Source organism: Ammodytes marinus (assembly GCF_949987685.1).
Source record: "Ammodytes marinus genome assembly, chromosome: 3".
In the NCBI taxonomy this organism is placed as follows: Eukaryota; Metazoa; Chordata; class Actinopteri; order Uranoscopiformes; family Ammodytidae; genus Ammodytes; species Ammodytes marinus.
The window spans coordinates 14838933-14866672 of NC_137232.1; the positions used below are offsets into that span (position 1 = coordinate 14838933).

Below are 27740 nucleotides of genomic sequence, written 5' to 3' on the forward strand. Positions count from 1 at the left end.
CACAAAGACAAATAAATGATGGATTTCTAAGGTTAATTTGAGGCTAATGTATACAACACTTGATATTCTTAAAAAAAAGTGAATCTGAACCTTTTACATTATACATTAATGAAAATAATTGGCTAAATAAAGTATATGTATGAAGCAGTCACATGCCCATAGCAACTTGTATTCCTTCAGTATAACAACAACACAAACAAACTGTCAAGACATTTCAAGGTTAAGATGAATGTGTGACATAAGCTTTAAAACACACACACACACACACACACACACACACGCACACGCACATTTCTTCTCCTGTCTGTCGTTTTAAAGGTTGAAGTCACTCAGGGGCAACGTTACTGATGACAGTTACCGAGGGAAACTGTTCAATACACTTTTTGAATCAAAAACAGGTTTCCTTTTATTTTTTGGCATTTTCAATGCTTTATTGATAGTGAACTGAAACCATTAACTGAAGCAGACATCCTCTAAGCTCCACTAACAACTGCACTGCACTGTATCAGAGTGAAGGTATTGAACATTTTTCTCTTGGGTGTTTCCCTTTGTAGACACAGTCCCTGTGCTTTAGTCTCACAGCCCCCTGCACATAGAGAGCGATGTTATTAGTGGAGCTTAGAGGATGTCAGCTTACAGTCAAAATTATTTTTGACTCATTGTCTGCCTTATGACCATTGCAAAGATGCATCGTTTGGGTTTTATGAGTTACTGGTCCTGGAAGTTGTATCTCCACTTTATTCTGGACAGTTTGACTTAACTCTCAAAGTGCATTTTGTTAAATTTTTTCTCTCTCCTTTGGCCCTTATACTCTTCCATAGAAAACAGACATGCAGTCATTTGTAAATACTTTTGTATTCACAAATATAAAACAAAATTAAATTAAAAAAAGCAAACAGACACACAGGTATAGCTCAGTATCTCAGCACTCACTCTTGTCGCCCCCTCCGGTCAGTATAAAGCGGATGGAGCGGTCTTTCTTCTTCTTGTCCTCTGGGTTTGGTGGTAGGGGCTTGGAGCCATGGTTGACGGGGGCGGGCTCTTTGCTGCAGGAGCCAATCAGAGTGCTGGTATTCCTCATGGGCGGAGCCGGGGGCTTGTCCTCGACCTCCCCATTATCAGACATCTTCAGCTGGGCTGCAGCGGCCGCTCCTGAGACACACACAGACAGGCAGCTTAGGTTAGCGAGGGAGAGTTGACATGTAGAACTTTCACCACTAGATGATGCTAAATACTCAGATATTACATACACTGTACCTTTAACTTAAATGTCACTACTAGTTTCTACTTTGTATTTATCAATGTTTCTAGCAAAAATTATGTTGTGATGATTTAGTTTGATTAAGTTTGAGTCCAGCAATAATGAAGAAAGTACGAAGAGTTTTTGTTTGCTCAAAGAGTGGTCTATTTGATCTTCAAGCACTATGCTGAGTAAACCATGGTGTGTGTGTGTGTGCGTGTGTGTGTGTGTGTTTACTGACTCAGACCTAAATGCTGTGAGAAGCAAAAGAGTAACTTTCTGCCTTGTCAAAGACACACACACACACACACACACACACGCACACATCATGACGCTGCGAGCTAACCTGCTCGGCTAAATGCTCCAGTGGACACAGACTCCCACGAGGAGAATGTATTTGGGTCAGAGCTCACACACACACTCACACACACGCACACTCACACACACACACACGCACAGAGAGCGGAGAACGCAATAACATTTAAATTTAACACTTTACACATGTATGATTTGAGAAGAGAGAGAGCGTGGAGAGGTTGGCTTCATGCAGTATTTATAAATTATAGTTAAAAGCTCAGGTTGCATTGCATCCTACAATGAAACCAGTGTTTTTCTACTTTGTATTCCATTCACAAATAATATAAAACCTAAAATACAATTTAAAAACAAACTCATAAAAAATTCACCTCATATAAACAAACACACACACAAAGCGGGGTTATCAGAGCTATCAAATTTCAAACAGTGCTGTAAGTTTCACCTCATATACCCACTCAAAAGTCAATTTAAAAGACACAGCTTTCAATTTGAAATACCTAAACCCTTCACAAGGGCAGCGGGTACATCTTACCTTAGCAGAGGCAGACACACTTTTGCACAGCTTCAATACACACAAAAACAACAACAACTACAGAATAAATCCTTGTATGAAATGAATGAAGGGAAACTGACCCACTGAGAGTTCCAGTCAAGCAGAGAGTGTGAAGCTCAGTCTGTTTTTAACCCAGAGACTAAAGACGTGATGTCACAGTATGATGTCACAAGGTGAGTAACACGAGGAAGTGGGAAGTATGGTACAAAGACAAACACACAGTAACTTAAACTGCAAATCCCAGCCTTAAAATCACCTTTAAACCTTAAATAACCTGTTGACACACAGTAGGGGGTATCAGAGGTATCACATTTCAAACAGCGCTGTCAGTTTCAGCAAAGCCCTGTTATCAAACAAACCCACCCACTGTCTACTTCACACACACACACACACACACACACACACACACACACACACACACACACACACACACACACACACACACACACACACACACACACACACACACACACACACACACACACACACACACACACACACACACACACACACACACACACACACACACACACACACACACACACACACACACTCTTAAAATGATCAACAAAGGATGAGTAAAGTGAGTTTCACAGCAGTCGACCACACACACACTTTGTCGTTAAACACACCTGCTTCCTGTCCCCCCTGACCTTTGACTGAGCCGCACCACTATGATTCATCATGTAGATCAGAGAGTGTGTATGCGTGTGTGTGTGTGTGTGTGTGTGTGTGTGTGTGTGTGTGTAGACATGCCAATTATATGATGATATGAAAATGTAGTCCACTATGTAGCACTGTCACATATAATGTCCCATATCTTTATTATGCAGCTTTCTAAAATATCAGTATTCTTCCTAAAAAATGTCATTATCAGTGGGGCTATAATGACTTAATGACAGTATTATAGTGCATTTAATATGGACAGTCAGATAAAATAGTGGAAACAAAATATTGATGTATTCTGAGTGTATTCTTCACATTTCGACTTTATTCACAAAAAAAAGATTGCAGGATTCTCCATATTATCCTGCCCTCCTTCTTTCCACCAGTTTTCTCTCTTTCTCTCTCTCCTTCCTCATCCCTCTCTCCCTCTGGTTCCCGTCATACTGAATCATATTTAATCACTTTCTCTGACCCACATTACTATGCAGGTTCAGCCAGATAAACTGTGGCTCTGAATCAGCTTAAATGCACGATATGTAACTTTGAGAAATTCCTTCTCAATAAAGTGAACCTCCAGCATTGTGGCCAAAACACTTACAGTAACACAAGACACTGTTATTTACTGGTTTGGGTGCGAATGTGTGTGTGTGTGTGTGTGTGTGTGTGTGTGTGTGTGTGTGTGTGTGTGTGTGTGTGTGTATGTGTGTGTGTGTGTGTGTGTGTGTGTGTGTGTGTGTTTACTCTCCCAACAAGGCAGTTAGTCACATGTACACTGCAAAAGGCACAAGAGGCTGTCAGTCAATCATTAGTCACCACAAAGAAGCATATGTGTGTACACACACACACACACACACACACACACACACACACACACACACACACACACACACACACACACACACACACACACACACACACACACACACACACACACACACAAACACACACACACACACACATTATCTCTATCAGTCTCTGTTTTACATAAATAAATACAAATTAATACTGCTAAATATTTTCAAAATAAAATGCATCTAACAGACACACGCTGTTTAGGTTCATGTGCATTTACAGACTCACACACTCAGCATTTCCTGGAAAACGTCAAGTCAGCCTGCACAGCCATGTTTACTGGAAGAAGACTTTAACACACACAAAAACAAAAACACACACACACACACACACACACACACACACACACACATACATTGCTTTAACACAGCACAGTCTTTACTATACCCTCATGTTCTCTCTTGATTCCTGTCGTGGGGCAAAAATTTACCAAATGCAAATCAGTTCTTGTGTTATCCCCCCCTCTCTCTCTCTCTCCATTTCCACTCTGTACTCTCTGCTCTTCAACTGTCAAATAAAAGGTTAATAACACCCAAAAAAGTCTTTTTAAAAACAAACAAAAAATGCACGGTTTGGATGGCTAAAGTGTGAGCAGCTGCTTTGGCTGACCAGGTCCCAACTTCATTGTGAAAATGTATCAAAAAAAATATTTAAAAGAGCTCACTGTAGGAAATTGTGATGGACATTTTTCTCCATAGAATAATAATTAGCAGAGAATTGATACTGTAAATATTAATTAGTTGAAGCCGTAAACTGGAGTGTGTTTCATCTCTAGGGAGACACACAAAATGAAAAAGGGAAATGGGACAATTGTATCTAAAACAGTAGCTGCGTAGGTACCACTTCTGTGCGCCATTTAATTAACTGCATGCATGACTGGATACAAGCACAAGCAAATGCACGCGCAAGCACACACACACACACACACGGCTGGTTGCCTGTCTGCCTGCATCCTTGTTAAACATTTAGCTGAGCTAGCATACCCAGCAGGGGGGGGGTCCAACCCAGTGGTAGCCCAGGAGAGTTCAGTGAGCCCCTGCTTGCTCCTGCTGTTACAACACACACACACACACACACACACACACACACACACACACACACACACACACACACACACACACACACACACACACACACACACACACACACACACACACACACACACACACACACACACACACACACACACACACACACACACACACACACACACACACACACACACACACACACACACACACACACACACACACACACACACACACACACACACACACGCTGTGGGACACCCAGGAACACTAAATGTTTGCGTGACTCACACAATACTCACACAATTTACAGTAGCACTCTTTATTTGTGGTCATAGCAGATTAGGCCCAGGGAAAGAGAGATGGAGACGTTACTGTGGCCCTCTCACCAAATACACGACAAAGGAACAAAAGACGTAAAGTCAACTGCATCTGAAACCTTTCCACAGCCGAGAGAAGAGGTTCATAAATAAACACTGAACAGATCCAGAGCAGAGCAGTGTGTGTGAGAGGAGACATTCTGATTCCAACATCATGTCGCCATGGTAATGAGACAATCCCCAAGGCCCCAGACTTCAAATGTATATTTTAACATATTTTATAGAGCTGACTTGACATAACACACACACACACACACACACACACACACACGCACACGCACACGCACAGGCACACGCACAGACACACACACATGTATGTATAAATGCAAATCCCGACGTATGCAACCTCAAGCAGGATCGTTTTCAAAGTTCAAATGATCAATGAGTCTCACACAGACACAGACACACACATATAGACACAAATGAACACACACACACAAACACACACACCAGCCACACCCATTAGAATTTGGTTCTTTGAAGTTCCAACCCCGGGAGAGTCCCGGCTTTACCCCGTTCATCTCGACTGCTCTATAGTTTTTTAGACATTTTTAATCTTCACTCTGGATGATTTAATATAAAACTCAAAAACTGTAATCCTTCAGCTGCGGTAGTCGAGTGGTTACCGCGGAGGCCATTCAATTGCAACGTCTGTTTCAATTCTGGCCGGTAGCCTTTGTTGCATATCAGTCCCCCATTAACTCTGCACAGATCTGTCAAATAAAGCCAAATCATTTTAAACACATTTCGAGTAATCTACTAGTAATCATAGGAAAGTGACTTTAAAAATCTGGAAGTTTCAGCAAAAAGCACCAGACGAACACACACACACACACACACACACACACACACACACACACACACACACACACACACACACACACACACACACACACACACACACACACACACACACACACACACACACACACACACACACACACACACACACACACACACACACACACACACACACACACACACACACACACACACACACACACACACACACACACAGCACTTCCATTAATAATCAATCACATACGAGAAACAAAGAGTTTGTGTTTGAACTGTTCAGCACAAATCTCAAATCTTTTGTGTGTGTGTGTGTGTGTGTGGTGGAGGGACAGATGGTTATGCTGACGAGGAGAACGTGGCCAAACATAAAATAAAGGATCGGGAGAGTAGAAAGAAAAGAGGAGAGAGGGGGGGGGGGGGTTACTTCTGCATGAACGAAGGACATGACAAGCCTGGGATGGGACAGGGCGAGAGCGAGTGTGTGAGTGTGTGTGTGTTTGTGTGTGTGTGTGTGTGTGTGTGTGAGAGAGTGAGATTGAGAGAGAGAGAGAGAGAGAGGAAGAAGTAAAGAAAATAAGACAAAAAGGGAAAAGTAGAACCGAGAAATCAGAGAGAGAGAGAGTGCGTGACCAAATAACAGACTGTATCTTCGCAGGGGGCATGTGACCACACACACACACACACACACACAGACACAAACACACACACAAACGCACTTCAGTAGATCTGAAGGTGTTCAGTGCCTTGCCCGAGAGCACGTGGACCTAGAGTCTAATCCGTTCAGAATCCTTTTCATTTTACCCATGATCCTTTGTGTTTCAGTCGGCTCAGATTACGTCACGATTAACTTTATGAAAACTTTCTCAGTTTTCATGCGTCTCTCTGTTGTTATTTAGAACTTGAATTGTATGTTACAGTTACAGTGAATGGTCTTGTGTCTGAATTGTGCTATATAAATAAATGAATAAACAGTAACCTAGGTGAGTCTGTCGGGCCCATTTCAGAGTTGAATTATAAGTGAGATGATCAATTAATAATTTTTAAAACAAAGACAGACACAGACACAGACACACACACACACAGAAGTGATTAACTACACTCTAAAAAGTATATTTTTGAAAAGTTGAAGTAACGCACTGTTTTGAATAAGTCTGACTCGGTTTTCTGCTTTAGCGATGGCAACGTACTTTTGTGGATTACATCAAATTGAAATTGTACTGTACTACATAGACCTGACATTGACTTGCTTTTCTTATGCAAATGAAAGCGCTTCAATTAGGTTTTCCTGTCTAACGTCATGACGTGGACGTTTACGTCAACGTCTTTTTCAGCTAAAATTTTCCTGTGAAGCCGCCATGTTTTCTCCTCGCACTCGTCTCGCACACGGTCACGGCGCCCCAACAAAACGGTAAGTCTAATACAGACAAAGTAATGTTTTACAAATGTTAATTGTCAGATAATACATTTTCTGCCTGTAATGGTTACAGTTTTTCGTCTTAAGGTTAACGTCAGTAAGCTAAACTGAGCCGGACCAGCAAAGTCATGCTGTGTCCTTCAGGTTAGCTTATAATTTTCGATTAATTTATCTGATTCTGTGAGAAATTGTTGGCCATTTGTTCAAACCATTTGTGTGTAAAACTTCCTGTGGCATTTAAAGGTGATAGTTTGGCTGTTAACTGGTCAGTAATTAATTGCATTTTGCCAGCGGACACATGTAGAGTGAACGGTTAGTAATTTGCGCGCGGTGCTGAGTGCTCTGCTCTCCGGGTTAGCATGCTGTGTAGGCTACTGGTAAGGCCAGATACATTTACATTTCTTTACCACCGAGCTGCGTGCGCCTGTTGTTCAGTACACCGTGTGTGTGTGTGTGTGTGTGTGTGTGTGTGTGTGTGTGTGTGTGTGTGTGTGTGTGTGTGTGTGTGTGTGTGTGTGTGTGTGTTTGTGTGTTACTGCCGTTGTTCTGACATTTTCTGCTCCCTCGTCAGATTTTGCTACCTATCAGAAAATGCTACCCTACGTCATGGTAGCGTATAGACAATTACCTCATCAAACGATGCATCCACTACAGAATCACGTTATTTTACACCACTACTCACCCTATGTAGGCCTACACACAGTGTAGCCTACACTGTAGGAATATGGGGAGCATATTGATGCTGTTAGTGTTTAATAGCCTATATCAAATTATGCTACCCTATCAGAAAATGCTACCTCACGTAATTGGTAGCGTATTTGATCTGTAGACCCATTAACTATCAAATAATGCTCCCACTACTGAATCACGTTACTTACAACACCACTACTCACCCCATGTAGCCTACACTGAAAGCTGTATATTTTTATGCTACTTTATAACGTTATTATAGATTTAGTAGGGTATAATGTGAGATCAATTGTCTCTATCAAATAATGCTCCCGCTACAGAATCACGTTATTTTACACCACTACCTATGTACACCCCCCTCCCACCACCACCACCGGCGAAAACTTTCTCCACTCCGAGTCTGGTAAAGTTAACACATAGAAAAGCCTATCATTTAATTTCTATATTCAGCAGCAAAGCCAGTGTCTACATGCTCACAGGTCAAAAGGCACAATTTAAACATATGTGTAGCATAATTACGCAGTTAAAAACATTTTGAAGAAAATTCTCGGTAGCAAAAAAAGGTAGCAGAATCTGACGGCTGCTCACGCAGGATTGTTATTTTCGGAATGCGCATGCGCAGAACCACTAGGGAGCAAAATCTGACGGGTAGCAGAAAATGTCAAGTCACCGTCACCGCATCCGTTGCTATCAACGTTTTTAGTATGAATACTCAGGCAGCACCAATGAGAGTCGCATGCCGTTCTGATGAAAGCACGGAGGTGAGTCCGGCTGCTAAATAAACAACACCACTACTATTATATTAGTTTGCTAGCGGACAGGTAGAATAAACTGAACTGCGCCCGCGTGTCTGTTTGGGCCATTCGTTCCTACGTGTGTGTGTGTCATGTAGTTCTCGTGACAACCAAACACTCAACCTAGCTGTGAAACGCAGTGATAACTGCCTCTGTGGCTTGTTTGACATGGAGGCAGCAGCGGTGAAACCCCATAGTTATACGTTTCTCGGTGGTTAAAGCATTCACCAGTCCAGCTCATATTAGTTTGCTATATCGCAGCAGACTGTTTTCTCCTTCTTTACCACATTTGGCTTAACATTGAAATGAAACGCCACTCCCTTAGTTAATATTAATGCATGTTTAATTTTCTTTTCATGATTCTTTCCCTGATTGGTGGTGGTTACTTCAGGCCTGGACACAAATAATTGAACTACCCAAAGGTAAGTTAAACTGCAGTATTGAGTGCTAATGACAGTGCTATTTATAAGGCTTCAATGTGGCTGTGTAGCCACATTCAGTTTACCATGCAGGGTTAGAGTACAAGTTACTGCACCCTGCCAATGGCATGTATTTCTATACGTCAGGCAAATTGTTTTTCCAGTTCAGCCACAGTCCTTTTTAAAGCCATTTGTAGCCCTCATTATAAAAGTGTGCGAAGGATTCTCCTCAAAAGGATTAAACAGTGTGAAAATTAAAACTCATGTTGGGGAGGTGACGATAAGAAAAATGTAGTCAGGTGACGCAGCTTTGTTGTGACAAATGGCCATAAAAAGCTTATAGCCACTTTCAAAACAGTGGCAAAGTGCTATAGAGCATAATAACAAATTTAATACTGAGATTATATGATTTTTTTATTCAGGACACATGAAGATCCATAGTAAGATTGTATACAGAGTGAAGTAATTTGCATTTTCTTTTATTAATTCACTATTTGTTTTAGATCCATTCTGAGTTCCTGTGGTTCATGGCTGTTCCTGGGTCCATGGCCCAGTTACAGTCACTCAAGTCAGCCGATCAAAGGTGGATCAACAGGCCAAATGACGGACACTTTGGACCAGGTACATTTGGAGCATCAAACAAAACAAGTTTCCTTGGTAGCTTAGAGGGTGTCAGAGTTTCCCTATCTTTTACAGATACATAACAAGGGCAGACCATTATAGTGTCTTTAATATATGCAGCTCATGTTTCACCATCACACCATTGAGCTTACATTTATTTTCTAATGAAACTCTGGCATTACAAATGTCCATTTATTTTTAAATAAATTGTAGGATTTAAGTTTTAAGAGTGTCTTCGATTATGAAACTGATTTGAATTGAAAATTAATCAATATCATGTTGTCCTAGACTGACGACATTCTTCTTCGGAGGGAGTGTGTACCGAAAGCCTTCATCATCTGCCTCGTAGAGGATGCAGATGACTTGATCAAGGAATATCCGGTAAGCTTCAACAGTTACACTTTTATGCAGGTTGAACAGGTGTTATAAAGTTCGGTCTACTTACGAGCGTAGTTCACGTCAACCGGGTAACTTTAATCTTTCATCACTCGTCCATGGCTGTGACTCATGCCCGACGGTGACTCTGCGCGCGTGTGTTAGTGTGCGCGCGCATGTGTGTCTGCAGTGCCGATACACACACACACACACACACACACAGAGGGACAGACAGATTTGGCAGACTAGCTTTTATCATCCCCAAATAGTTTGTAAAATTAATAAATGCGTGTCTCCAGAACATATTTAAAAACTGTATTAGCGGGGGAGAGAGAAAGGTTTTCGTTTATTGATTTTACCTAAATGGTTATGATTTACTAACCGGTTACACATGTACACGTGCACACCCCTACTCTAGATTGCAACAAATATGCAAAATATGACTAGAAATTATTTGATTTACTGTTGTACATTCATACGATAGAGGTACTAGTATAGTGGAAAAGTAAGTCAAGGGCCCTGAAAAAAATACAGATAAAATCAAGACACAAAGTATACTTGAATTACTCATTAGAATAATTAGTGCATGTTCACAAAATTGGACTCAAGACTAATGCCAGTGATATTATTGTACCATACAAGGTTCATAGTTAGTTACTGCATACAAGTGCAAAGTGATGACAGTGATGTTTTGTGTCATGTACTGTAGGACTCTGGAGCAGCTCGCCATTGCAGTGTTTGTCTTTTGAAAGGATGGGGAAGGACTGCAGGAGCCACCTGAAAACATGGGCCTCTTCATCGAGAGTGTGGAGGTTTTGCATGGACTGACCTGAACCTAGCTTTTCCAACACCCCTTTCTTTCACTTTTGAGGTGCTCCAGAAAATCATCATGCATCTCAAGCAACATAAGATGTCCCCCAAATCCTAAAATCTGTATGGCAGACTTGAAAACAGTGACTACACATGAGAGACAAATATTCTTCAAACCACAAGGTGATATACACAAATTTTGTCACACGTTTTTGGAAGAGCAGGTGAAAGGTTCCATTTTTGTTTCGATATGGTCCAAAAAGAACAAAACACACTGGCTGTAGAGCAGAATCTATGTTTAGCACGCACAAGAATACATAACTTTGGTGTTTTTGATGGTTTTATGCATTACTATGCACACAGTTTGTCAGATTTAAAACTGTAAAAGAAGTTCCTTTTTATATTTACAGACACTATCTCAATATGTATTATCACTTATAAGTAAAACCATTTTTGGAATAATTTTTTAAAACTTATTTTTAAATAAAAGGTGAAATGTTGAGATGGTATCATATTGACTTGGAGGATTTTTATAACTTTAACTGGCGGCTGCCAGAAACAAGGAAAAAAGGACAACTTGCATTACACACCGTGTTTGTCTGATTTAAAACTGTAAAAAAAGAAAAAAACCTGTGAGTCATTACATTGAGAAACTATCAATATTTCAGCTTAGTATAAACATATTTGGACTTACTTTTTCAAACATATTTCAAAATTAAAGGTGAAATGGTGATAGTATATTTATAATGACTTACAAGATCTTTTTATTTTTATTTTTTTTAAGGTGAAGTCACCGATTCCTGAGACTGCTTGTAGTCCTAATCACTTTCTCAAAAATCTGTAAATATATCCTCACGATTTTGCGCTGAAAACCAATTCAGTGTCTTCCATTACAATGCCTATGCTCTGTAAACGGGCATGTGGTTCTCCGGTGGGCCCCTTTTGTTAACATACCCTTTGTTTACATACCAGTTTGCTGAGCCTAGGCTGTGTTTTTTTCCCCACACAATTTAAAACTATGTAAAAAAAAATACCAAAAGTGATTTGACAACAAGCGGTCTCCAGAATCCCTGACTCCACCTTAAACTGACGGCTGCCAGAAACATGGAAAAGGCTTACCTGCATTACACTGGTTGTCTGGTTTAAAACTGTAAAATATTTTTTCCTTTCCCATGTTAAATTACACTGTGACTATACTGGCTATAGCTGGTTATAATGGATTCTATATTGGAAAGATATGGGAAATATGTTGCTTGCCCGACTGTTATACACTGAAATGTGTTCGAAGGTATTGGCACTTTGTTTTCTACTTTTATTCAATAAAGTATATTAAAACAAACTGATTTGAAAATGTGATTTTATTTTAGAAGCAATTTTAAGTTGAATAAACTTAATTCAATCCTGTGTTACCGGTTGCCTTAATTCAATTAAGTTGGTCCAACTGTTTTCTTTTAGGTTCTACGGAAGCAATATTTTACTTTAGGATTAAACAAGAAATTGAGTCAGAAAACACTGACATTTTAAGTTGTTGTCCCTTAATTTTAAGTTGGATTAATGCAAACTTTTGATTTGAAAACAAACAAACTATTAAGTTGATCTGACTTAAAACAATTGTTTAAGTGTAACTTACATTCTTTAGTTCAATAAACTTAATTCAATCCTGTGTTACCGGTTGCCCTAATTCAATTAAGTTGGTTCAACTTTTTTCTTTTTAGAGTGTAGCTGTCTGTCTGTCTGAGTGTCTGTGTGTGCAGCACATCGATTATGCAGGACAGGTTATTGTAAGCAAGTCATCCCATTACAGATTACAGATCTCCTGCCACACACACACACACACACACACACACCTCCATACAGCCATCTGTCCAGCCCCGCCTTGGCATATTGCCTTCAGGGGCTAACTGAGTCCACTGTGTATGTGTGTGTGTGTGTGTGTGTGTGTGTGTGTGTGTGTGTGTGCGTGCGTGCGTGTGTGTGTGTGTGTGTGTGGTGTGTGGGTGTGTGTGTGTGTGTGTGTGTGTGCATGTCTGTGTGTGTGTGTGTGTGTTCCTGGGTATCTATGCTGGTTAAAATAGCATAAATAATCAATTTGTCAGACTACCTGCTGAGAAAATTTGACCTCTCTCGAGTGCACAATCGGCTCATTAACGTTTCAGTCACTTGGCTCGGACGGGCCCCCTTTCATGGACAATTTGAGTAATCACTAGTTTTTTGTGTTTTTTTCTATAATATTATCCCTTTTTTAAATTCTTATTTCTATTTAAAAAAATATATGATTTGCCTCTTTTCTATACTCACTAAAATGGAAGGATGCATGGAAGCATTGAAGACTTGGTATTTCAACATAAAACAATCATGAGCACATGAAAAATGTAAGAAGGCATAACCCCCCCCCCCCCTCACCCTTTAGTGAGTCCATCAAATAGATGTTGAGATGTGAGTGAAAAGAGGAGGCAGTGGATCGCAGAGGTTGTTTTCAAGAACTAAAGGTATCATAAACAAGATAATTAACAACATATGAATAAATCCTGTAATAACCTTCAGAATAGTGCTTAGAATGATTATTAGTTTAGTTGATGTAAGTGCTTTAGAAGTTGGAGATTTTTGGTTCAGAGTATTGAAAAAAAACTATTGTTGACATAATGTCTGTTGGTTGTATTGGAGAAATAAACGGACGCAAACAGACAATGTTTAGTCAAATAAACACCTACATCTACATTTTGGACCCTTTATACTAGCATGAAAGAAGACATGTTGTGGAAGCAAAATAGACAAAAATCTCAAAATTGACCAGTGCTTGACATTTTATTTTTGTCTCGCCTGGCTAGAAACTTAAAAACAGGTCCTTCCTTCTACAAAACTTTGCGGGCTGAGTCTGTGGGGAAATCTAACGTGTGATCAGATAAGCCCAGGCCTCACTGCTCTGTTCTGATTCTGATCCCAACTGACCTGTCTGTCAAACTCACCCAGCGTCACTGCCTCGCTCGGTATACCCTAGTTATAGGGTACGTTCCAATACCCGTTCAACAGGCCCTCGTTCACTTTCCCTAGGCACTTGCCCTCGGGGGAATCCCCGCTGCCATCTTAAGTGTCGTTCCAATAGTCTGGAAACTGAAGTGAACTTCGTGAGATAGACCCTCGGAGGGCTGAGTGATCAAGTCAACATGGATGGTCACTCCGAGGTGGATATCACCCACAGTGCATTGCAGTTCGTCTTCTTCTTCTTCTCCTTTTATTTTCCGGTAGACTGTATGCTTTTAGGGACATCGCGGCCACCCGCAGGACAAATATATATATATAAATATATTCCAAAACGCCTCAATTAGGCTATCCTATTTCCATACGAACAATCCAGTGAATGTATTGCAGTTTACACATTGCTGCTATAACACCGATGGCTGCCAATTAGAGGACTATTTAAAACAAATGTTTTTGGTTGAAAGTATAAATAAGAAAATATGTCGGAGCAAACTATTTACATGTGTAAGTAACAATATCTTGATAATCTGAGTTACCGTGTCGAAATTCAATGTTTGTTATGCTATGGAAATGGCTTTCTGCAACATAGGCTACCTTAGCAGAATGTTATAATTCTGTATTATTTGCATTCAGATTTACCTATGTAACTGACGGTCCATTGCGACTACAAGGGCAAGTGGGCAAGTGGGTTCCATTTAAATCCTCCGCTCCTCCCCCGCCCAGTCTCCCTCCGCTCTCCAAGTTCCCTCCGTGCAACGTATGCTGTTACGTCATGCCAAGGGCTGAGGGTAAATGAACAAGGGGAAGTGCAACTACTATTGGAATGCAGGGATAGTGTCCATTTTGGGACTCATTTATGAGAGAATTCAGTTCCCCCCTCCCTCTTTCTGAGTGAGTGAGTGAGTGAGTGAGTGAGTGAGTGAGTGAGTGAGTGAGTGAGTGAGTGAGTGAGTGAGTGAGTGAGTGAGTGAGTGAGTGAGTGAGTGAGTGAGTGAGTGAGTGAGTGAGTGAGTGAGTGAGTGAGTGAGTGTGTGTGTGTGTGTGTGTGTGTGTTTGAATTGAATGAAGGATTGTCCAAGCTTTAAAGCACCAAAGGCCAAATCTCTGTGTGCGACGAAAGATCAAGTTCATACTGCAAAAATATCACCAACGTGAGAACAACACATACACATCAAAATCCAATGGCTAGCGCACACACACACACACACACACACACACAGACACACACACACACAAACATAATCGATAGAGACATGAGCCACAAGGTCATGTAAAGACCCCCAACTGGGAGACCTGATGTTCAGCTCTCTCCCCTGCCCTTTAGACCGTACACACACACACACACACACGCACACGCACACGCACGCACACACACACACACACACACACAGTCTCTACAGTGTCATTTATACGGACAATGGCAAGGCAGAGGCATTTCAAAATTAAACAAATAAAATAATCTGTGTGTCGCTTTTCTTTCAATTACAAAAATTACAAGTGAGTCCGGAGGAGCATTGTTGACAAAATCACTTTGTCAAAATCAGTGAATATCTCTTGAGGATATATTAATTGTTATCGTCATCAAATTAATAAAATTATTTGTGTAAATTACAGTGACAACAGCTGATATTTTTCATTTTAACTAATGTCAGTAAACCATGAAGCAGCCAACAGGGAGAAGAGGAAAGAGAGAGGGAAGATGAAAATGTAAGAAGAGACACTGAAGACATCCTCCCCACACTGTGTGCCGTGGTCGATTCAATCCCAGAGTGCTTTGCAAAGCCTTAAGTGGAAATCTTCTAATGATGGTAATGGGCTTAATGCAAATGTACACAAACACACACACACACATGCACGCACGCATGCACAAACACACACACACACACACGTGCATTGCATGCATGGGCACACAAACACACACATGCACACACACACACATATCAGAAATCCTATGAGAACCATGGATTCACATTCTATACTGTACTCTGACTGCACTCATCACACACAGAGAGGCATAATCTGAACTATAACATGGTGAATGCATCATAAAATGTACAGCATAGACACACACACACACACACACACACACACACACACACACACACACACACACACACACACACACACACACACACACACACACACACACACACACACACACACACACACACACACACACACACACACATGCTAACAGCCAGATGGTTGCGCACACGTAGCTCAAGATTATGTCTTATTAAGGTGTTGCTTTTACCACAGGTTAATGTGACATGTCAGCAGCTGTGTGTGTGCACTGCTACTTCATCCGTGTTGCTCACACACACACACACACACACACACACACACACACACACACACACACACACACACACACACACACACACACACACACACACACACACACACACACACACACACACACACACACACACACACACACACACACACACACACACACACACACACTGCAGTGGAGATAAATCACTTGTGGCATCCAATAGATAGCAGCCCAGCAAAAGGATTTTACAGTCAGTGTAATATAAAGGTGCAGCAGTAGTATGTGTGTGTGTGTGTGTGTCTCTCTCTTCCCTACATATTTTATACAGGCTGGAGGAGGAAGGGTGGATCCCGATTTACAACTGGATGTCCGATCTGTTCTCTCTGGTCGTTTTTCACACCGACACAGTCTCTATCTGTTACAAGCTGCTGGTTGAATTTCAGATTAAATATATATATATTTTTTTATATATATACTTTTTCAAGCTTTATTTGATAGTGTGGAGAAGCAGAGATTAAAGGGTAGCGAGGGGAACTGCATGCAGAGAACAACCCGGGCTGGATTCTAACCTGGGTCTGCTATGAAGAGGACTGAGCTAGGGGGGCTCTAACCACTACACCACAAGATAGAAATATTAGTGAATATTTCACCGCAGATGAAATTGATTGATTGATTGAAACCTTTATTTATTCAAACTCGAAAGGCATTGAGGTTCCCCTCATTTACAACGCCGACGAGCGCACACAACACAACAACAACAATAACAACAGAGTGACAGAATAAAACAGAGAAACACAAAATCCTAGCAAGATAAAAAAGATCAAAAGAAATAAAAAATTACAATAAAAGAGCTTAAAAAATGAATTCAGTTAAAACAAATGCAGTGGTGATGGTGAAAATCAGAAATCATAGATTTAAAAGAAGAAAAAGTGGGGAGAATGGTCATATTGAAGTTGCTCTGAAGGGCATTCCAAGAGGTGGGGGCACTATAGCTAAAAGCAGTTGTTCCCAACTTAGAGTGAACTCTAGGAACCTTTAAAAGCAGCAGCTCACTGGATCGGGTATTAAAAGACTGAGAGTTCCAGTCGAGCATAGCTGATAAATAAGGTGGCTGTTTACCAATTAAGGATTTAAAAATAAATAAAAACCAATGTAACTCACGTCTTAATGACAGGGATGTCCAGGCGACTTTTTCATACAGGGAACAGTGATGAGTTTTAAAAGGATCACCTGTAATGAATCTAAGGGCTGAATGGTACACCGAGTCAAGGGGTTTTAGGGCAGTAGCAGAGGCATGTCTATAAACTATATCTCCATAATCCAACACTGATAAAAACACTGCTTCGATTACCCTTTTCCTACAAATTTTTGGGAAACTTGTTCTGTTCCGATATAAAAAACCAATTTTTTGACGAGATTTGAGAACAAGTTTGTCAATATGGGGTTTAAAAGTGAGCTTCTCATCTAGCCAGATACCAAGGTACTTATATTCAGAGACTTTTTCGATCAAAGAACCGTTTACAGCATAGAAATATTTTGTCTGCCGGCCTACACAGATCAATACTACCATGAATAATCTCTTAAAGTAAGTCAGATGAAACTGTAATCCTGTAATGACATCAGAAGGAAATAAAAAAAGGTGTTTGGGTTTTGTAATTCATTATGTTTCTAGTTCATGTCAGTGTAGTAGTAGTGTATGGGAGAATTTTGGATTTAGTCAAACTTGACCTTCAAACAAAGCCTTTTTCTGTAAGAGAACACGTTTACAAAACCTAGGCTGCTGTGTATTAACACTGTATTTTTACAGTATATAGTACGGACAGGTAGGCACAACAAGCTTTCTCCAGAATCTTTTCTTCTCCGTCTTCTCCCTCATCACAGGGAACGTTTAATCAGTCTGGAAAGGTTTCTGCTTACAGCTACTTATCATGTGAATGTGTGTGTGTGTGTGTGTGTGTGTGTGTGTGTGTGTGTGTGTGTGTGTGTGTGTGTGTGTGTATGGATGGAGAGAGGAATAAAGGCTGAATCTGTCCAGTTTGAGCGATCTCACAATGAGTGAGTTTGAAAAGCAGAGCGAGACAAAAAGGACAAAAAGGGAAAAGTAAAACAGTGACTAAGTGGAACAGCAGGGGCGAGAGACATAGTGAAAGAACAGAGAGAGAGTGAGAGAGAGAGGGAGAGTGAGGGACAGAGAGGGAGGGACAGAGAGGGAGAGAGAGAGAGCGAGAGAGAGAGAGGGGGAGGGGGGTAGTGGGGGCCAGAGGAGAATAAAGAGCAAGGGATCAGTGGGAGTCCACTGGAGACAAAACCATATTTCCCCCAAAAATATATATATTTCACTCTCTTCATATCTCTATCGCGCTGCCAGTGCCTTTAGAGCAAGTAATACACAACTTCTTTCGAAATCAATTAACTGTCTGTTATTTTTCCCCAAAAAAATTGTGTGTTTGGTGTGTGTGTGTGTTTGTGTGAGTGAGTGTGTGTGTGCGTGTGAGTGAGAGAGAGAAAAAGAGAGGGAGAGAGAGAGAGAGAGGGACAGAGAGAGATCCTTAGAAGGCACAGCCCAGCCCTTAAGAAAGAGTACGACACACACACACACATACACAATCCATCAGGTTCATATTACAGTCAGTTGACAGCAGTGACACACCTGTCTCAGAGGTGTGACACACAGCTCTCTGTCTGGGTCGGACAGATATGGAATTTCACTTTGTCACTTCCACACATTAGAGGGTTCTAATCTATGAGCAGGTTCTCAATAAATTTCCAGAAAATGTACTAAAATAAGGGGCACTCGTGGTGTAGTGGTTACATAGCAGACCCGGGTTAGAATTCTGCCCTGGTCGTTCCCTGCATGTCATCCCCCTCTCTATCATATTTCATCACTGTCTCTACACATCAAATAAATGAAAGCAAAAAATAAAAGAAAAATGCCCAAACAAATCTTTAAATAAAAAATAAATGGTAAAAAGTAATCTACATTATATTAACAAGTATCCCATCAGCCATCACCCGAACTACATTATACAGTATGACAAACACTGAGAGGCAATACTCCCATCACACACAGAGGCATTCAGCGCTCATATACACACATACAATGAAGCAGGACATCAAAAATGCATGGCCAAGCCTCCGCATCAGTAAACTCCCCCTCCACCCTCAAACACACACACACACACACACACACACACACACACACACACACACACCACACACACCACACACACCACACACACCACACACACACACACACACACACACACACACACACACACACACACACACACACACACACACACACACACACACACACACACACACACACACACACAGGTGTGCTGGGTGAGGGGTTCTCCATCCCTAATCTACCAGCTGTCAGATTCCGCCCCTCCCCAGCCCCGTTACTATGGCAACCCCATAAATAATGGAGGTTGCAATGCATGCTGGGAGCCGACGCTGGACTTACATAATGTGCTTTCTCCCCTCAGTCAACCACGACACTGGCCACTGACTTTCTGCTGCGTGTTGTTTCTCTGAAATGTCTTCAGTGTGACTAATGCATGTCTGCGGGGGGCAGAGCGCCACAGCCAAACGCTGAGACAATGAATCCTACAAATCACTGCAGTGAGAAATGACTTGGGAAATGCTCATGTTTAACAAACACTCTCAGTTTATTGGATAAAACAACACTTTTCGCAGGCAGGCTTGTGTTGCCTGTTTTACTGTCTTATCAAAGCTGTTATTTGGCCCAAATGAAAAGCAGAATCTAGCAGATGCCAGTGACATTAAATATACTGAGGATTCCCTGAAGCAACCAATAATTCTCAGGCACGTTAACTCCATCCTCGATGTGTGTTTCCAATGTGTCTGACCGTCTAACATATTTAAAGATGCAGTCAGAGATTCTGGAGAATAGCTTTTTGTCAAAATCAGTGAATATCTCCTCACGATCTGCTATCCGTCTGTATTGTGTGTGCAATGAAAAAAATGCCAGTGTTATAACACAGTCTTTGCTCTGTTAACTAGTATGTTAACAGAGGAGGCCCTTAACAGAGGGGGCCCACCGTAGCTAGCAACATGCCAGTTGAGTTTACACAGCATATCCTGTTTTCTTAACACTGGATTTCTTTTTATGCACACACACAGTACAGACAGGATCGTGAGGAGATATCCACTGATTTTGGCAACAACAACAAAATTATTGACAACAAGCTTTTTCCAGAATCGCTGACTCCACCTTTAAGTCAGCCATTGCTCCATCCATTGTTTCACTCACCAAACTAACCTGTTATTGTCGTGTGATGGTCGCTCCTCTCTCAGACACAGCTTCACCTGCACAGACACAAAGAGGAACACACTGTTACTACACACAGAACTACACACAGAAATACACACGGGTTGTGTTCGAAAAGCCCTACTAACATCCTACTCATACTAATTTTGATGTCAATTTGAGTGTGTTGTGTATGTGAGTTTGTGTGGCGAGAAATGCCCAGATAAGTACTTACTTCCGGAAAGATTTTGTGCATGGATCGATAGGTTACTATTCCTACTCAACCGCCCCTCAATGCATTTCGTCTTTTCAAACGACACAGAATTAATTTTTTTCAAATTCTTTATTGCTTTTGTACACTTGAGTGTAAATGGTCCGACGAACCTTGCACACACAATCTATCGTTAAGTAGACAGTATGTAGTATATACATGTTGAGTATGTAGGAGGGAGGACGTTAGGCCGTTTCGAACACAGCCACTGTTACTGCATACTGAGACTACACACATTTACTACATACTGTTACTACACACACACTGTTTTCTAAATGAGCTGTGGCACATCAACCGCATTCAGAACCTTTTCATTCGCCGCTGCGCTTCTGCTCAGAGCGGATGCAGAATAAATGTTTTTCAACAGGATACGCATCGGTGCTCAACATTACCTGGACTATTAAGCTCAATCTGAGTCAGTAGTATAGCCACACATGTGCTGTCATTGAAGTGGCTACGGGGAGTTTTCAGTTTGTGTAAGTTTTGTGTTTTTTTACTACGCCAGCTGTTGTTCCTGGGTGAGTGTACCCATGACAAAACATTTTTTTTTTTAAATAGCATTCTTTGCAATGATGGTCTCATTTGCTGTTACATGTAATTTTTTATGATCATCAGAGGAAACATTTGACTGTTTCAGAAATATTTAAAAGTTCCTCGGAGCTACATTCACATTTCTTTCAGTTTTCTAAAGTCAGACTGCACAGGAAGAATACTGAACAGATTTAATTTACAGGGAACAAAATGCTAGCAGGCTACTTCCTGGGTTGTTAGCATTTTATGGCCCTTAATAAATTCACATTTTTTATAGCCCTGCACCGAGAAGGGCGCGACAGTAACGGCATTTTAATGTCACTGTGAAACAGGAATGAGACCATCACAGAGAGAAACTGAGGAAAAGAAACGTTAGATTTTCAACACAGCTGAAGTTGTTGAGAAATGATCGACTCACTTCAAGTTTGTTGGCAATGTTCATAATGCAGTAAATCCCCTACTGTATATTCTTGTCACACACACACACACACACACACACACACACACACACACACACACACACACACACACACACACACACACACACACACACACACACACACACACACACACACACACACACACACACACACACACACACACACACACACACAGAATACAGTGACAGACAGATTGATAGGCCTGCACTGATCTCCTGACCCCAACCTTCGGTGAGACATATTGTGGCCGTGTCAGTGTTAGACATGGGCCAATAACCGGATTTTAACATATAAGTTTATTAATGTTCAGAATATTCTATCAGTTGATTAAAAATAAAAAGATTGTGTTTGACCGGGGAATTCTTTTTGTTTGTTTTTTACGCAGACATTACAAAATAACACATTTGAGAGCTTCAATCCTGTGAAACTGTGGTGTTTATGTTTTAGGTTACTATCAGAATATCATACCGGCCCATGTCTAGTCGGTGAGGAGGTGTGGAAGGAATCCCATTCAATATAATGTTAAAATATGGTCAAAATAATGTGGACAAGGCTTCTGTCTTTAGAAGCAGATGGGGTCTGCATGCCATCGCACCAACAAACAGTCTGCCGTCCTCTAAGTGAGGAGAGAGCAGTGTGTCAGAGTGTGTGTGTGTGTGTGTGTGTGCGTACACACAGCGCGTCGGTGTCATTGGGGTTGAGAGTGACGGCCCTGCAGCTGTCCACACATTCACACTTTACTGTGAGAAAACACACACACACACACAAACTGTAATGCTAACAGCCAGATGGTTGCGCACACGTAGCTCAAGATTATGTCTTATTAAGGTGTTGCTTTTACCACAGGTTAATGTGACATGTCAGCAGCTGTGTGTGTGCACTGCTACTTCATCCGTGTTGCTCACACACACACACACACACACACACACACACACACACACACACACACACACACACACACACACACACACACACACACACACACACACACACACACACACACACACACACACACACACACACACACACACACACACACACACACACACACACACACACACACACACACACACACACACACACACACACACACACACACACACACACACACACACACACAGTTTTTGCCAATTATACATCCACTCACTAGGCTACATCTGCAGAACGCTATCTGATGAATGCTGACATACAAACAGATGAAAATATGTTGGATTCTAACACCAAGATCTACATTTTTAAGCATGTATACAGTTAAGATTGATAAGCTAGTTTAAGTGAATGTAATCAGTGTGAATTTAGCTTGCCAATTGATTGATTGCTATTTTACACCATTAAGAACCAGTGATTTTTTTGCACTTTTACTTAAGATGATTAATCAATTAAGAAAGACTAATTTTCTGTATGTTTTGACTATTAATCATTTCAGCTGTAGATAGAATGCCTGGTCTTATACCAAACATACCATGACCAAGTAATTTCATACGGTGGGAGAGAGAGAGGGTGCATGTAGATGGCAGTCTGGCGCGCTTCACCGGCCATATTTAACATTTAGAGCGAGTGTTTTGGTGCGGGAGGGAGGAGGGGGGTAACGCTCTGTGTTGCTGCTAAAACAATGTGCGAACACACAGCATGGAACTGACAGAGAGAAAATGACAGAGGTGGCCCTGAGAACCATCATTTAATGGTTTAAAAATATAGTCAAAGTTATAGGCAAATTCTGCAATATGTTCCAGAAAGGCAAGACCAAACTGTATCGAAAACTAAAGAAATTGAAATATGTAAAAATGTCAAATGTGCAATGTAAAGAAAGAAGAGCAGGACACAATGCTGAAAAAAACCTTTAGTCTCCCAAAGAGAAAACAGGACACAGTTAAGGGGCATGGGTAGGGTTGCAAAATTTTGGGAATTTTCAAAGTTGGAAACTTTCCATGGGAATTAAAGGGAATTTATGGGAATTAACAGGAATTTTGGGAATTAACAGGAATAAATGGGAATTTACTAAATTCAAAGCAAACCAAATGCACTAAATCCCTCTAACTATGTTATTTCAGTCCTAGCAAACATTTTAGACTGTAAAAAGCAGTTTTTTCAACTAAGTTTTATAATATTTATGAGCATTTAATTTCAAATCATATTTTTTTTAAAGCTTATTGAGACACCCAACTTGATATCATATATTGCTTTTTACTAGCCCAGGTTTACAGAGGCTTAAACAGTGATTATAAATATAGGTGGGGAAAATATATTTTAGCATAAGCTTGACTAAAGCCACCAGATTTCATTCAAGTACACTTGGCAAGTTGCACATAGCACACATCTTACTGCAGGGGTACTGAGGCCACGCCCCCTACATGCACTGTGCATTCCTCCATCACATGGGGGGGCAATTTACTTAATTTATTGAATGGGTGGGGTCAGACAGTAATATTTTACTCAACATTCATCTTTTTGTTGTTCAGTGAAATTATTGATTGTTCATAAAATAATCAAAGCTTAATAAAGTTCTACTTACAAATAAATCTGTTCAAATGTAATGTTTTTTTTATTGTATAAGTTTGCATGGATGTCTGCCTATGACAAAACATAATGTTTATATGTTCAGATTAATGTTTGGATATGAAAAAAAAATATTTAAATTACGCCATTTAGTTTATTCCTATAATTCCCTATTTTGAATATTCCCAAAATTCCTGAGCGAAAGTTCCCGTGGAAAGTTTCCGGAAATTTACCGGAAACTTTAATCCGCAACGATTAATCGACTAATCGACTAATCGATTATTAATCGATTATTAAAATAATCGCCAACTATTTTGATAATCGATTAATCGTTTCAAGTCATTTTTTTATCAAAAATGTCCAAATTCTCTGATTTCAGCTTCTCAAATGTGAATATTTTCTGGTTTCTTTAATCCTATTATGACAGTAAACTGAAATATCTTTGTGTTTTGGACATAAAAATATATTTGAGGAAGTCAACATAGGCTTTGGAACATTTATCAAGATTTTTCTGACATTTTACGGGCCAAAACACTAATCGATTAATAATCGATTAATTGAGAAAATAATCAACAGATTAATTGATTATCAAAATAATCGTTTGCTGCAGCCCTAAAAGCAATGAAAAACAGATGCAGAGAGCAGCCCTTCAAAATTAAACATCCAACGTACTGGGAAAAATAACTGAAAAATAATCATATTCCTGGTGCAGCAAGATCTTTTTGTTGATGTAGGTTTTTATAAATTTTAAGTTTGAGTCTCAAATATTTCCTCTATGTCTTATTTGGAATATGATCTTATCACCTATGAAACCCTATGCAAACGTTCTCACTGTCATATTTCTTTCCACAATCGATCAGTTGTAAAAATGTATAAGATAATTCAGATTTTAACTTCTTCTGATACTGATTTTCATGCACCTCTGATGGTGTTTTTCTCCTTTTATCACAAATATAAAAGCTCTTCTTATGAAATATTCAGTTTCATGTGCTTTTAATGTGAAAGGGGGAGAGACAGAGAGAGAAAGAGAGAATCCCTCTGGCCAAAATAACAGAGAGAATAAAATATAACTAGTAGATGGAAGGGAGCAGAAGAGAGACTGTGGCTGTGTTCCAAATAGCGTATCTTTCTTTTTTCTATACGTACTACCACTGATCATAAAAATAATCTAGTTAGCATGCAGTATTTTACAATTGGGACACACATTTACTTTATTATGTCATCGTAACATTCCGCCTTGATCTTGCCTCTATCTTATACAGTACAGTATATCCGTCTCATCACCGGTTGTTTTCATACGAAGACTTATGCTGTGTCTGAAATCGCACACTTACATAAGGTAAGTGCACTTACATTGAGTGCACTTTATTATCCCTACAGTACACTTACTTATAGACGCAGTGCTCTCATTTCTACAGTGCACTGTTCAACTGCCGTCGCGCACCTACCGGAAATGACTTTGCATTTTGACGGTTCTTCTTCGGTGGTATTTTTTTCTGCTTGTGTTACCGATAGCCAAAACAGGAACATAAATCGCGGAAAAACAAAAACAATGTGTAATTTAACTTTTGTAGAGCGCGTCTGTCTCCATGGTTGCTTCAAGCTCGTCTATTTTGATTTTAATGTCCCGTCCTCTCCGCTACGTAGGCAAGATGGCGGCCGTTGAGTGTGGAAAGTGTCCATCGCTCCACACTCAAGTTTTAGACCGTTTTGAGTGCACGACCGAGGAACTTACAGTGCACTGCATTTTGGCACACTCTCCGGTTTTGCGCAAAGTGCATTCAAAAAAGTAAGTGTAAGTACAGAAGTGCGCGATTTCAGACACAGCACTTGTCGATGTGACGTCACTTCCAGTGCGCACTGGATTGTGGGTCAAAATAGCTGCTGTTTTGAACACTAAACATCTCGACCGGATGTAGTAGGGCATCAGGGTTTTTTTAAGCACACTAAATCTGACCACAATAATTGGGACATACTAAATATTCTACCATAGTAAATAGCAGAAAGAATTGGAACGCAGGGTGAGTCTGTTTGACAGTGGGAGAAATTAATTGGCATTAATATGTTACGATCCTGCCTGGGCCTCAAGCCCTTTGTGGTTTTGTTCTCCCCTTTCCCTTGTCTGATTGCAGGGTTGGAGTCAGGTGTGCAGGAGCCAGGCACCAGCATCCACAGCTGCCACCAATCTTCTAATCTACTGCTCTACTTATACCCGGTTCAACCTTCCAGACACTGCCAGATTGTAAACTCTGTTACCCAGTCAGTAACTCTCCAGCCACCTAGACTCTTTGTAGTTCCGCCTGCATTTAGCTTGTTGCTAATACTGTTCTTTTTTGCCACAGTCCTCCAGCCTGACTCCTGCCACCAGCTCCAGCCCTCGTCAGCCAGCTCTCCCTCCCTGGACCCCCCTGCCTGCCTGCCTCAGCTCGTCTCCCCGGATTCTCCCCTTGGCACTTCTCCCTGGACCCCCATGCCTGCCAGCCCCTCCGGAGCCCGGCCCAAAACCCCAGATTCCTTCTAAATAAACCCTCTTAAACTGGTACTGTCTCTGTGCCTGTGTCCTCCCTGTCCAGCCGTTACATAATAGATGTTATAGATGCTTCACTGGTTACTTCAGGGAAGGCTCCTTTTTGGACACAGACAATTAATTTATATACGGTATACATATTGTTTGTGACACTATAATCATTGTTTTTTTTTAATTCTGCTTCCTTTTTATTTTTTTATTATTTTGTTTGAATTTATCTTTATTCTTTATTTATTTGTTTCTCTTGACAGGAACCACGCACAATTTAAAAACGATTGCTACAGAGTTAGCTAGTAGCTAATTTCCATCCGAAGTCCCTTCTGGATAAAGAAGAATTGAACAAAAAGGATAGAATGGAGGGGAGGAGTGAACAAGAGGATGAAAGGAGTGAGAGTTGAGGAGGAGGATAGTAAGGACAGATACTAGGGCAGCTTGATTATGACAAATCATGATCAAAAATGTTTTGATTGATATTAAGAAGAGGATACTTTAACACAATATTTACACTGACTTTGGAAACATCATGCATTTAGTAACATTTTAAAAAATGTATTGGAAAAGCAAACAGGGGATTTCCTTCAATTTGAATAAGTTCAACTGTGAAGTAAAAACATGACCTGGCTCACACTATACTGAAAAATTAAATTATTTTATTTTCATGGTTGTTGGAAGTCGAAATAGTTATCGTGATTAAAATTCAATAAATTGCGAAGCCACAAAAGATACGTTTAGAGAAGGAAGAACGAAAAGATTGAGAAATACAGGACGGAAAAGGGAGAGACAAAGGGATGAGTAAGTACAGGGGGGAAAAGAGAGAGAGGGAGAGGGAAAGAAGAGAGGGAGGGAGGGAGAAAGAGAGAGGGAGCGAGAGAGAGCACAGTTTCTGCCTTTCTATCAGTGAATATTTGGAAGTGTATTGCAGTCACCAGAGGCTGGGCGATATCTCTAAAAATGACATCATGATGTTGGCATTTGAAAATCTGA

General features: G+C 40.6%; 1 protein-coding gene and 1 long non-coding RNA gene across 2 annotated transcripts in view; one reads left to right on the forward strand and one right to left on the reverse strand.

The window, feature by feature from the left end:
- pak1 (p21 protein (Cdc42/Rac)-activated kinase 1) overlaps positions 1 to 27740 on the reverse strand; it is a 49031-nt gene that overhangs the window by 15770 nt on the left and 5521 nt on the right. The window contains exons 2-3 of the mRNA XM_080053532.1: positions 20504 to 20550; positions 934 to 1152 (exon numbers count right to left, since the gene is read on the reverse strand). Of these exons, the coding sequence (XP_079909658.1) occupies positions 934 to 1126 (193 nt within the window). The 5' untranslated portion in view covers positions 1127 to 1152; positions 20504 to 20550. The remainder of the gene's footprint in view (positions 1 to 933; positions 1153 to 20503; positions 20551 to 27740) is intronic.
- Positions 7179 to 10117, forward strand: LOC307270773. The gene is made up of 4 exons (XR_013845563.1): positions 7179 to 7243; positions 9125 to 9155; positions 9656 to 9773; positions 10062 to 10117. It is a non-coding gene; the product is annotated as an uncharacterized lncRNA (long non-coding RNA).